This window comes from Anguilla anguilla, chromosome 11, assembly GCF_013347855.1.
Source record: "Anguilla anguilla isolate fAngAng1 chromosome 11, fAngAng1.pri, whole genome shotgun sequence".
In the NCBI taxonomy this organism is placed as follows: domain Eukaryota; kingdom Metazoa; phylum Chordata; class Actinopteri; order Anguilliformes; family Anguillidae; genus Anguilla; species Anguilla anguilla.
This window is the reverse complement of record NC_049211.1, coordinates 743,398-755,897: the sequence shown is the minus strand read 5'-3', so window position 1 is coordinate 755,897 and position 12,500 is coordinate 743,398. Positions and strand designations below refer to the sequence as shown.

The 12,500-nt window shown below is 53.6% G+C and overlaps 1 protein-coding gene across 1 annotated transcript in view; it reads left to right on the top strand.

The window, feature by feature from the left end:
• The window catches only part of LOC118207949 (dedicator of cytokinesis protein 3-like), a 68,768-nt gene that overhangs the window by 46,386 nt on the left and 9,882 nt on the right, over window positions 1–12,500 (top strand). Inside the window, exons 20-41 of the mRNA XM_035382171.1 lie at window positions 152–268; window positions 683–875; window positions 1,359–1,486; window positions 1,762–1,908; window positions 3,140–3,238; window positions 3,435–3,529; window positions 3,883–3,958; window positions 4,233–4,333; window positions 4,829–4,887; window positions 5,331–5,479; window positions 5,896–5,981; window positions 6,535–6,561; window positions 6,700–6,795; window positions 7,020–7,080; window positions 7,313–7,406; window positions 7,699–7,847; window positions 9,192–9,278; window positions 9,657–9,761; window positions 9,879–10,020; window positions 10,196–10,362; window positions 10,669–10,755; window positions 11,016–11,195. Of these exons, the coding sequence (XP_035238062.1) occupies window positions 152–268; window positions 683–875; window positions 1,359–1,486; window positions 1,762–1,908; window positions 3,140–3,238; window positions 3,435–3,529; window positions 3,883–3,958; window positions 4,233–4,333; window positions 4,829–4,887; window positions 5,331–5,479; window positions 5,896–5,981; window positions 6,535–6,561; window positions 6,700–6,795; window positions 7,020–7,080; window positions 7,313–7,406; window positions 7,699–7,847; window positions 9,192–9,278; window positions 9,657–9,761; window positions 9,879–10,020; window positions 10,196–10,362; window positions 10,669–10,755; window positions 11,016–11,195 (2,445 nt within the window). The remainder of the gene's footprint in view (window positions 1–151; window positions 269–682; window positions 876–1,358; window positions 1,487–1,761; window positions 1,909–3,139; window positions 3,239–3,434; window positions 3,530–3,882; window positions 3,959–4,232; window positions 4,334–4,828; window positions 4,888–5,330; window positions 5,480–5,895; window positions 5,982–6,534; window positions 6,562–6,699; window positions 6,796–7,019; window positions 7,081–7,312; window positions 7,407–7,698; window positions 7,848–9,191; window positions 9,279–9,656; window positions 9,762–9,878; window positions 10,021–10,195; window positions 10,363–10,668; window positions 10,756–11,015; window positions 11,196–12,500) is intronic.

Genomic DNA, 12,500 nt, shown 5'->3' with positions numbered 1-12,500 from the left:
GGAGCAGCTGTGTCATGCTCTATGTTTTTCTTCTTCTTCATTTTCACATTTGTTTGTTTTAATATTTGCTTTGTTTTTGTTTATTTGACCCCCCTTTGACCTTTGACCCCATGTATATTTCTTGGCTCTTTGACCCTGCCCCTCATGACCCGCTCACCCCTGGCCCCCCCAGGCCCCCGGGGGCCCCCCCGCAGCCGAGCAGCCCAGTGGCACTACGAGCTGCAGTCAGCCTGTGAGCTCCAGCGCCCCACGGCCCTCCCCTCTCTCAGTAAGTAACAGCGCCCCCTCAGTTTCACTCCCGGTACGGCACGGTGACGCCCCAGCTCACCCCCCCCGGCGGGTTTCGCCCCCAGGGCTGGGCCCTGATCTGGAACCTTCCACAGACCAGCAGCACCGCCCAAAACGTGACCTTGTGATTTCCCTTTCATTTCAGTTTAATTTGATCATGTCTTACATTTTTGTTTACTTCTTTTGTCTTAAAAACTCTGAAACCGTCAGGTCACCATCATGCTGGGGAGGAACCCTCTGATTGGTCTTTGATCACCAATGAAGCATTTTGCTCTCTCTCTCTCTTTCTCTTCCTCGCCCTCCCTCTCCCACCTCTCTCTCTCTCTCTCTCCCTCACCCTCCCTCTCTCCACCCCTCTCCCTTTCTCTGCTTGCTGTTCCCCTCCCTGCCACAGGCGGCGCTGCTGAACTCTTTCCCGGCGATCTTCGACGAGCTGCTGCAGATGTTCACGGTGCAGGAGGTGGCGGAGTTCGTGCGGGGCACGCTGGGGAGCATGCCCAGCACGGTGCACATGGGCCAGTCGCTGGACGTGGTGAAGCTGCAGTCCATCGGCCGCACGGTGGACAGCCGGCTCTTCTCCTTCCCAGGTAGCACTGCTTCAGCATGCGCGGGACGGGGCGCTCTCCCCCTGAACTGTGTGTGTGTGTGTGTGTGTGTCCCTCCCCGAACAGCCCGCGTAACTGCCCCCCCCCCCCCCCCCGCCCTGCACAGCCCGCTGGGCCCTGCCGTGTCTAAGCCCTGTCACCCTCATCCTTCCCTTACGCCTGATTGGCTGCACGTTTCTTCGCATTCCCCGCCCACTCTGATTCCCCGGGCCATCGCTGCTGAGCAGGTCTCAGAGGGCCCGCCTGCTTGAGTAAATGATGAATTAATAAAGTTATAGAATATTGAATTAGCCTTTGCCACATGGTGCCCGGCTGGTGGAGGGATGCTGGGATAGTGGTGATCGTGTTCGTCTGTGCTCTGATGTGATGGTGCATGTGGTGCTGGTTCGGGGGGGTCAGAACTCTGTGTAAGCACCTGTACTTACTGCCCCCCTCACTCCCCCCGCCCCCCCCCCCCCCCCACAGAGTCGCGGCGGATTCTCCTCCCCGTCGTCCTGCATCACATTCACCTGCACCTGCGGCAGCAGAAGGAGCTGCTGGTCTGCTCTGGGATCCTACACAGCATCTTCTCCCTGATCAAGAGCAGCTCTGAGGTACAGCTGCAGCACACACACACACACACACACACAGAGTAACACACACACACTAACACACTACACAGCATCTTCTCCCTGATCAAGAGCAGCTCTGAGGTACAGCTGCAGCATGTACCACACACACACACACACACACACACACACACACTCACACGCACACACGTGTCACACACTCACACTAACACACACACACACACACACACACACACACACACACACGCACACACACAGTAACACACACACTCTCTCTCTCTCTCTCTCTCTCTGAGCAGGAGGTCTCCGTGCAGGAGGAGGTGGAGATGATGATGGAGAGCCTACTGGACGTGCTGCTGCAGACCCTCCTGTCAATCATGAGCCGGTCCCAGGCCCAGGAGGCGGGGCGGAGCCAGCGCTGCCCGCAGTGCACTGCTGAGATCACCGTAACTAATCACATGTTTCTCTTCCCCTGTCAATCATTCTCTGACCCCTCCTACCTCACTAGCTGTCCAGCCCGTTGGTCTTTAGCAGTTGTGTAGTTTCAGCGCATCTCTGTTTAAGTGAAATCAGGACCCCTGATGCAGGTTTAAACGCCTTTGGCAGAGTGCTGAATTCAAAGCAGCCTGGTACTCGTGCTGTTCTGTCTCCATTTGTGGGTAATGGTGGGTAATGGCGGGTTTGGTCCAGCTGTGGGTAATGACGGGTAATGGCAGCTCTGGTCCGGTTTGTGGGTAATGGCGGGTCTGGTCCAGGTTGAGGGTAATGGTGGCTCTGGTCCGGTTTGTGGGTAATGGCGGCTCTGGTCCGGTTTGTGGGTAATGGCGGCTCTGGTCCGGTTTGTGGGTAATGGTGGGTAATGGCGGCTCTGGTCCAGGTTGAGGGTAATGGCGGCTCTGGTCCAGGTTGCGGGTAATGGCGGCTCTGGTCCGGTTTGTGGGTAATGGTGGGTAATGACGGCTCTGGTCCAGTTTGTGGGTAATGGTGGGTAATGGCGGCTCTGGTCCAGGTTGAGGGTAATGGCGGCTCTGGTCCAGGTTGTGGGTAATGGCGGCTCTGGTCCGGTTTGTGGGTAATGGCGGCTCTGGTCCGGTTTGTGGGTAATGGTGGGTAATGGCGGCTCTGGTCCAGGTTGAGGGTAATGGCGGCTCTGGTCCAGGTTGAGGGTAATGGCGGCTCTGGTCCGGTTTGTGGGTAATGGTGGGTAATGACGGCTCTGGTCCGGTTTGTGGGTAATGGTGGGTAATGGCGGCTCTGGTCCAGGTTGAGGGTAATGGCGGCTCTGGTCCAGGTTGAGGGTAATGGCGGCTCTGGTCCAGGTTGAGGGTAATGGTGGCTCTGGTCCAGGTTGAGGGTAATGGCGGCTCTGGTCCAGGTTGAGGGTAATGGCGGCTCTGGTCCAGGTTGAGGGTAATGGTGGCTCTGGTCCAGGTTGAGGGTAATGGCGGCTCTGGTCCGGTTTGTGGGTAATGGTGGGTAATGACGACTCTGGTCCGGTTGTGGTTGTGTGATGTGGTGTTTCGTGCCCGCCGGGTGGCGGGGTGGCCGAGTGCCGGGGTGGCGGGGTGGCGGGGTGGCGGGGTGGTCGGGTGGCGGGGTGGCGGGGTGGCGGGGTGGCCGGGTGGCGGGGTGGTGGGACGTGGGTGCATCTGACGCGTGGCTCTCTCTGGTTGCCAGGGCGAGTACGTGTCCTGCCTCCTGTCTCTGCTGCGCCAGATGACCGACGTTCACTTCCAGCACCTGCTGAACACCTTCCAGAGCACCGAGGAGCTGAAGGTACGAGCAACCCCCACTGACCACGCCCACAAACTCACATTACCTGGGCTATGAGTCACACCCAAAGGCCACGCCCACATACATTATCTGGGTTATACTATATAACAGGTGTGTGTGTGTGTGTGTGTGTGCGTGCGCGTGTATGTGTGTGTGCGTGTGTGTATGTGTGTGGTCATATGGCTCCTGTCATTTCCAGGACTTCCTGTTGAAGATCTTCTGTGTGTTCCGTAACCTGATGAAGCCCAACATCTTCCCCAGAGACTGGAATGTGATGCGGCTCCTCACCAGCCAGTAAGTCTGCCGAGTGGTCCGGTCCGGTCCGGTCAGGTCCAGTTTGGTTCAGTCCAGTCCGGTCTGGTCCCATGCGGTCTGGTTCAGTCCAGTTCGGTGTGGGAAAGTCACACAGCACTCAGGCCTATGAAATTCTAAATATATCTGCAGTTATGGAGTATAATTCCAGTCTAAAATATATAGAAGATGTCTGATCTGTGCCATGTCGATTTCAGAGAGGAAAACAAGGCAGATTTTTTCCTGAAAGTAGTCTCTGGTGCAGGTAGCTTTGCGCTGGATTATTTTGGGTGGGCGGGATGGTCCTGTCAGAAGCATGCTTGACAGGGTTCGATTTTTTGTTTCCCCTCCTGCAGCATCATCGTGACCACGACCCAGCAGCTGTCCCCTGCTCTGCACAAGAACTTCACAGAGACCGACTTTGACTTTAAGGTACGGGATTTAGGGGAACCTGATGTAGACTGTGTGATATAGTTTAATACTGACTTAGACTGTGTGGTATAGTGTAATACTGACTTAGACTGTGTGGTATAGTGTAGTACTGACTTAGACTGTGTGGTATAGTGTAGTATTGACTTAGACTGTGCTATATTGTGTAGTCCTGATATATAGACAGCATGCAGTTATGTGCGTGCGGACTGCGTGACTAAGACTGGCATGTGGAGTAAATGCCTGATCTCTGCTGTCTGTCTGTCCTGTCTGACAGGTGTGGAATTCCTTCTTTAGTCTGGCTGTGCTCTACATCAACCAGCCCTGCCTACAGCTAGAGGGCCTCACCCCAGTGAAGAGAAACAAAGTGCTGGACAGGTATACACACGCACACACACACACGCATGCGCACACACACACACACATGTGCACACACACGTGCACACACACACACACACACACACACACACACACACACACACACGTGCGCGACACATAGGTAATCATAATCATTGTTACTCCCTTTCATTTATCACCATATCTGAAGCAGAAATACTGTATGCCTATAGCACAGACAGTATATTACTTTAGTTCAGTTCAGACAGTATATTACTTTTATTCAGTACAGACAGTATATTGCTGTAGTTCAGTTCAGACAGTATATTACTTGTATTCAGTACAGACAGTATATTGCTGTAGTTCAGTACAGACAGTATATTACTGTAGTTTCGTAGAGACAGTACATTACTTTTATTCAGTGCAAACAGTATATGTTGTGTAAGTCAGCACAGATGGGATATTACTGTAATTATGTGGCTGTGAAAGAAGGTTTCCTGTTAGTTCTGATTATATTGAACCCCCCCCCCCCAGCAGGTATGGGGACATGAGGGTGTTGATGGCCTACGAGCTCTACAGCATGTGGCAGAACCTCGGTGAGTCTCTAAGCCTCGAATCCCTGAACCTAACCCGAACCTAACTCTCAGAATAACTGCGTCTGAAGCTGGGTCTGCTGAGCTGGGTTTGCTGAGCTGGGTTTGCATTTTTTTCCTGAGACACATGAAATGAATGGTTGGAAGCTTGTGATGGTTTATATTTCATTTGTGTGCTGTTAGATATGTGATATGTGCTCTGTTTTAGTCTGATATGTGATATGTGCTCTGTTTCAGTCAGATATGTGATATGTGCTCTGTTTTAGTCTGATATATGATATGTGCCCTGTTTTAGTCAGATATGTGATATGTGCTCTGTTTTAGTCAGATACGTGATATGTGCTCTGTTTTAGTCTGATATGTGATATGTGCTCTGTTTTAGTCAGATATGTGATATGTGCTCTGTTTTAGTCAGATATGTGATGTGTGCTCTGTCCGTCTCTCAGGGGAGAACAAGATGCACTTCATCCCTGGAATGATCGGGCCGTTCCTGGGGGTGACGCTGGTGCCGCAGGGTGAGGTTCGAGACATCATGATCCCCATCTTCCATGACATGATGGACTGGGAACAGGGCAAGAATGGAAACTTCAAACAGGTTAGCGCCCCTCCTCTCTATCTTACTCTCTGTCTCCCTCTCTCTCTCTTTCTCTGTATCTCTCTCTCTCTTTCTCTGTTTCTCTCTCTGTATCTCTCTCTCTTTCTCTGTATCTCTCTCTCTCTGTCTCTCCCTCTCTCTCTTTCTCTGTATCTCTCTCTCTGTCTCTTTCTCTATCTCACTCTGTATCTCTCTCTATCTTACTCTCTGTATCTCTCTCTCTCTCAGCTTTGTATCTCTTGTATGAGTCAGTCACAGTGTGATTAGTCATGAATGGCTGCACATTTCTCTGAATCAGTGCTGTGGGAGAGCAAAGGATGCTGGGGGATTATTTGCCCTTCTCTTGTTTGAGTATCTGTCCTTGTTTCCTGTGCGAGGGGGCGTGTCTCAGTCTCCCCGCTCTGCTCTTCCTGCAGGTGGAGGCGGAGCTTATCGATAAGCTGGACAGCCTGGTGTCAGAGGGGAAAGGAGACGAGAGCTACCGCGAGCTGTTCGGCCTGCTGTGAGTACAGCCCCGCCCCCTTACTGTCACTCAACCAGTCCCGCCCACTTACTGTCACTCAACCAGCCCCGCCCGCTTACTGTCACTCAACCAGCCCCGCCCCCTTATTGTCACTCAACCAGCCCCGCCCCCTTACTGTCACTCAACCAGCCCCGCCCACTTACTGTCACTCAACCAGCCCCGCCCCCTTACTGTCAGTCAACCAGCCCCGCCCCCTTACTGTCAGTCAACCAGCCCCGCCCCCTTACTGTCACTTAACCAGCCCTGCCCTCAACCAGCCCCGCCCACTCACTGTCACACAAATAGCCCTGCCCACTCACTGGGGTACTACCAGCCCCGCCCACTTACTGTCACACAAATAGCCCCGTCCAATCAGTGACACTACCAGCCCCACCCACATGGCTTTTCACTTTGCATGTGCTGAATGTGTATTTGGATCGGTGCACTTGTGTACACTAGGGCTGGGAGCTGTAGATGTTAAATGCAGATCTTGGTGAAATTGAGTGCCTCTGATCTGATCCTCCTCTCCTGTTCTCTCTGATCCCGGGATTAGGACCCAGCTCTTTGGACCCTATCCCAGGTAAGACTGCACCACTGTAGCTCAATACTGTGCTGTTATTGCAGTGGGTGTGTGAGTGTGTGTGTGCGTGTGTGTGTGAGTGTGTATGTGAGTGTGTGTAACCCTAACCTTAAATTGTACTCTATGGTTCCTGTCCAGCCTGTTGGAGAAGATTGAGCAGGAGACGTGGAGGGAGACGGGCGTGTCCTTCGTCACCTCCGTCACACGGCTCATGGAGCGGCTGCTGGACTACAGGTGAACCCCAAACTCACACCTGCATTACAGGTGAACCCCAAACCCACACCTGCATTACAGGTTATCCCCAAACCCACACCTGCATTACAGGAGAACCCCAAACCCACACCTGCATTACAGGAGAACCCCAAACTCACACCTGTGTTACAGGTGAACCCGTAACCCACACTGTGGTGCTACACGTCAGGTCTCTGATACTCCATATTCTCCCTCTCCTGTTCCAGGGATTCTTTGAAAGGAGATGAGATAGAGAGCAAGAAAATCGGCTGCACTGTGAATCTGCTGGTGAGCCCTCTTCCTTCCTCGTCATCCTCGTTTTCTTCTCTCTCTGTCCTGCTCATTGTGTGAGAGGGATGTTAGTGATTATGTCTTCTACCAGACTATTTTCCTGGTATTAATGTCCTGGAGGAGAACATAGTAACTCTGAACACATTGCTGTGGACAAATATATACTCAAATGTGTGGATCACACAGCATACATTTCTCACAGTCCTCTGCTTTCACCTTCCTTCTTCAGAACTTCTACAAGTCAGAGATCAACAAAGAGGAGATGTACATCCGACACATCCACAAGCTGTGTGACATGCACCTGCAAGCGGAAAACTACACAGGTGAGGCTGGGCTGTCCGGTGCAGGTGTGGGGGTATGAGTGGGTGCAGGTTTAAGTGCAGGTGTGGCGGTATGAGTGGGTGCAGGTTTAAGTGCAGGTGTGGCCGTATGAGTGGGTGGAGGTTTAAGTGCAGGTGTGGGGGTATGAGTGGGTGCAGGTCTTAGTGCAGGTGTGGGGGTATGAGTGGGTGCAAGTGTAAGTGTGGGTCAGTGTAGGTGAGTGGGTCAGTGAGCTTGTTTGGGGTTGTAGGGGTGTTGTAGGGGTGTGGTTACTGACCCTCTCTGTCCCTGCAGAGGCAGCCTGCACCCTGCTGCTGTACTGGGAGCTGCTGCAGTGGGAGGAGACGCCCCTCAGGGAGTTCCTGCAGTACCCCGCCCAGAGCGAGTGGCAGCGCAAGGAGGCGCTCAGCCGCAAAGTCATACACTACTTCAACAAGGGCAAGGTACCCACAAACCCCTATACACACACTACTTCAACAAGGGCAAGGTACCCACAAACCCCTACACACACACAGTACTTCAACAAGGGCAAGGTACCCACAAACCCCTATACACACACACACACAGTACTTCAACAAGGGCGAGGTACCCACAAACCCCTATACACACACACACAGTACTTCAACAAGGGCAAGGTACCCACAAACCCCTACACACACACACACACAGTACTTCAACAAGGGCAAGGTACCCACAAACCCCTATACACATGCACACGCACACACACTGCTGCTTCAACAAGGGCAAGGTACCCACAAACCCCTATACACACACACACTACTTCAACAAAGGCAAGGTACCCACAAACCCCTACACACACACACACACACTCACACACACACACTGCTGCTTCAACAAGGACAAGATACCCACAAACCCCTACACACACACTCACACACACTCTGCTGCTTCAACAAGGGCAAGGTACCCACAAACCCCTATACACACACACACACACACACACACACTACTTCAACAAAGGCAAGGTACCCACAAACCCCTATACACATGCACACGCACACACATTGCTGCTTCAACAAGGGCAATGTACCTACAAACCCGTGTATACACACACACACTACTTCAACAAGGACAAGGTACCCACAAAACCCTATACACACACATGTACACACACACACACACACACACACACACACACAGTACTTCAACAAGGGCAAGGTACCCACAAACCCCTATACACACACACACTACTTCAACAAAGGCAAGGTACCCACAAACCCCTACACACACACACACACACACTGCTGCTTCAACAAGGACAAGATACCCACAAACCCCTACACACACACTCACACACACACTGCTGCTTCAACAAGGGCAATGTACCTACAAACCCGTGTATACACACACACACTACTTCAACAAGGACAAGGTACCCACAAAACCCTATACACACACATGTACACACACACACACACACACACACACACACTGCTTCTTCAACAAGGGCAAGGTACCCACAAACCCCTATACACACACACACTACTTCAACGAGGGCAAGGTACCCACAAACCCCTATACACACACACACTACTTCAACGAGGGCAAGGTACCTACAAACCCTTATATACACACGCGCAAACACACTCACTACTTTAACAAGGGCAAGGTACCATAAAACCCATACACAAACACGCACTACTCACATGCACATGTATGTGCACAATTACACACATTTTCAGGAAAGGGAAGAGGGAAAGGATATATGTTTTGGGCATGTACAGTATCTTTGTGTAAGGGCTGTGTGTGTGTGTGTGTGTACGCAGTGTTGGGAGTACGGGATTCCTCTGTGCAGAGAACTGGCCTTCCAATATGAGCTGCTGTATGACTACCAGAGCCTGAGCTGGATACGGGTGAGTGTCACCTGAGCACACCTGAGAGAGACTGGACACCTGAGGACACACACCTGAGACTGCATACCTCAGAAACCACACACCAGAGACTGCACACCTCAGAAACCACACACCTGAGACTGCACACCTGAGAGAGACTGGACACCTGAGGAATCACACACCTGAGACTGCATACCTCAGAAACCACACACCTGAGACTGCACACCTAAGAGAGACTGGACACCTGAGGATACACACACCTAAAAGAGACACTGAACACCTGAGACCTCACAGCTCAGAGCGACCACACGTCCCACAGACTGCATACCTGAGACCTAGAGCTCACTCTCACTTGGCTGGAGTTCATTCTGAGACAATTGTCCTCTCCTGTTTGGGCAGAAAATGGAGGCTACGTACTACGACAACATTGTGCAGCAGCAGAGACTCGAACCCGAGTTTTTCAGGGTTGGATTTTATGGCAGGAAGTTCCCGTTTTTTCTCAGGGTGAGTTAGACCACTTCCTGTCTGTTGTTGGAGGTTCAGTAAGCCATGTTTCTCTTCATACATAAACAGTAAGGATTGTGCTTTTGTACAGTACTCTTCTGATTCATCCTCTTACAGAACAAGGAGTTTGTGTGTCGGGGACATGACTACGAGAGGCTCGAAGACTTCCAGCAAAGGATGCTGGGAGAATTCCCACAAGCCATTGCCATGCAGCACGCCAACCAACCCGATGACACTATTTTACAGTGCGATTCCCAGTGTATCCTTCAGAGCTGAATCAACTGCGGCAGTGTGTGCTTGAGTGTGTGTGTGTGTGTGTGTGTGTGTGTGTGTGTGTGCTTGAGTGCGTGTGTGTGTGTGTGTGTGTGCCTGAGTGTGTGTGTGTGTGTGTGTGTGTGTGATTTAGTGTTCATTCCTTGACCAGCGTTCCTCAGACCTGCAGATCTATGCGGTGACCCCTGTTCCAGAGCTCGCTGAAGTTCTGAACGTGGACCGGGTGCCGGACCGGATCAAGAGCTTCTACAGGGTGAACAACATCCGCCGCTTCCGCTACGATCGGCCCTTCCACAAGGGCCCCAAGGACCGGGACAACGAGTTCAAGGTGAACAAACACATCATTACACCTCCCTGCTACCAAACATACCACACTTTAACACACCCACCACATCTAAACTCACCTGCCACACTTTAACACCTGCTACACCTTAACTCATCTGCCACACTTTAACACACCTGCTACACCTTAACTCACCTGCCACACTTTAACACACCTGCTACACCTTAACACAACTGCCAGGCTTTAACACACCTACCACTCCTGCTACACCTGTCAAAGAATATTTTCATGAAATGCCTGCATGTTAGTGTTGACATGCGTGTGTGTGTGTGTGTGTGTGTGTGTGTTCAGAGTCTGTGGATTGAGAGGACCACGCTGATCCTCTCTCACCCGCTGCCTGGAATTTCCCGCTGGTTCGAGGTGGAGAGAAGAGAGCTGGTGAGTCATCTTCCTCATGGTCTTCCTCAGTGACCCACGTGTCCGAGTCAGTCACTCTTCCTCATGGTCTTCCTCAGTGACCTGCATGTCCAAGTCAGTCGCTCTTCCTCGTGGTCTTTCTCAGTGACCCACATGTCTGAGTCACATCAGCCCAGAGGGTAGTTCTGTGTGATAACAGTGAGCGTGTGATAACTGCACGCATGTGTGTGATAATGACGAGTGTGTGTGATAAGCGCTTGCCTCCCTCGCGTGTCCCCCAGGTGGAGGTGAGTCCTCTGCAGAACGCCGTGTCGGTGGTGGAGAAGAAGAACCAGGAGCTGCGGTCTCTGATCAGCCAGTACGACAGCCGGCAGCTCCACGGCAACATCAACCTGCTCAGCATGTGCCTGAACGGAGTGATCGATGCGGCCGTCAACGGGGGCGTGGCCAGATACCAGGAGGTACAGCTGCCCGTCACTGCGCTAGGGGCCCGTCACTGCGCTAGGGGCCCGTCTCAGAGCCGTCACTGCGCTAGGGGCCCGTCACTGTGCTAGGGGCCCGTCACTGCGCTAGGGGCCCGTCACTGTGCTAGGGGCCCGTCACTGCGCTAGGGGACTGTCTCAGAGCTGTCACTGCGCTAGGGGCCCGTCACTGTGCTAGGGGCCCGTCTCTCAGAGCTGTCACTGTGCTAGGGGCCCGTCTCTCAGAGCTGTCACTGCGCTAGGGGCCCGTCTCTCAGAGCTGTCACTGCGCTAGGGGCCCGTCTCTCAGAGCTGTCACTGCGCTAGGGGCCCGTCTCTCAGAGCTGTCACTGCGCTAGGGGCCCGTCTCTCAGAGCTGTCACTGCGCTAGGGGACTGTCTCAGAGCTGTCACTGTGCTAGGGGCCCGTCACTGTGCTAGGGGCCCGTCACTCAGAGCTGTCACTGCGCTAGGGGCCCGTCTCTCAGAGCTGTCACTGCGCTAGGGGCCCGTCTCTCAGAGCTGTCACTGCGCTAGGGGCCCGTCTCTCAGAGCTGTCACTGCGCTAGGGGCCCGTCTCTCAGAGCTGTCACTGCGCTAGGGGACTGTCTCAGAGCTGTCACTGTGCTAGGGGCCCGTCACTGTGCTAGGGGCCCGTCACTCAGAGCATCACTGTGCTAGGGGCCCGTCTCTCAGAGCTGTCACTGCGCTAGGGGCCCGTCTCTCAGAGCCGTCACTGCGCTAGGGGCCCGTCACTGCGCTAGGGGCCCGTCACTCAGAGCTGTCACTGCGCTAGGGGCCCGTCTCTCAGAGCTGTCACTGCGCTAGGGGCCCGTCTCTCAGAGCTGTCACTGCGCTAGGGGCCCGTCACTCAGAGCTGTCACTGTGCTAGGGGCCCGTCTCTCAGAGCTGTCACTGTGCTAGGGGCCCGTCTCTCAGAGCTGTCTGCACTAGGGGCCCGTCTCTCAGAGCTGTCACTGTGCTAGGGGCCCGTCTCTCAGAGCTGTCTGCACTAGGGGCCCGTCTCTCAGAGCCGTCACTGCGCTAGGGGCCCGTCTCTCAGAGCTGTCTGCACTAGGGGCCCGTCTCTCAGAGCTGTCACTGCGCTAGGGGCCCGTCACTGTGCTAGGGGCCCGTCTCTCAGAGCTGTCACTGCGCTAGGGGCCCGTCTCAGAGCCGTCACTGCGCTAGGGGCCCGTCTCTCAGAGCTGTCACTGCGCTAGGGGCCCGTCTCTCAGAGCTGTCACTGCGCTAGGGGCCCGTCACTGTGCTAGGGGCCCATCTCAGAGCTGTCACTGCGCTAGGG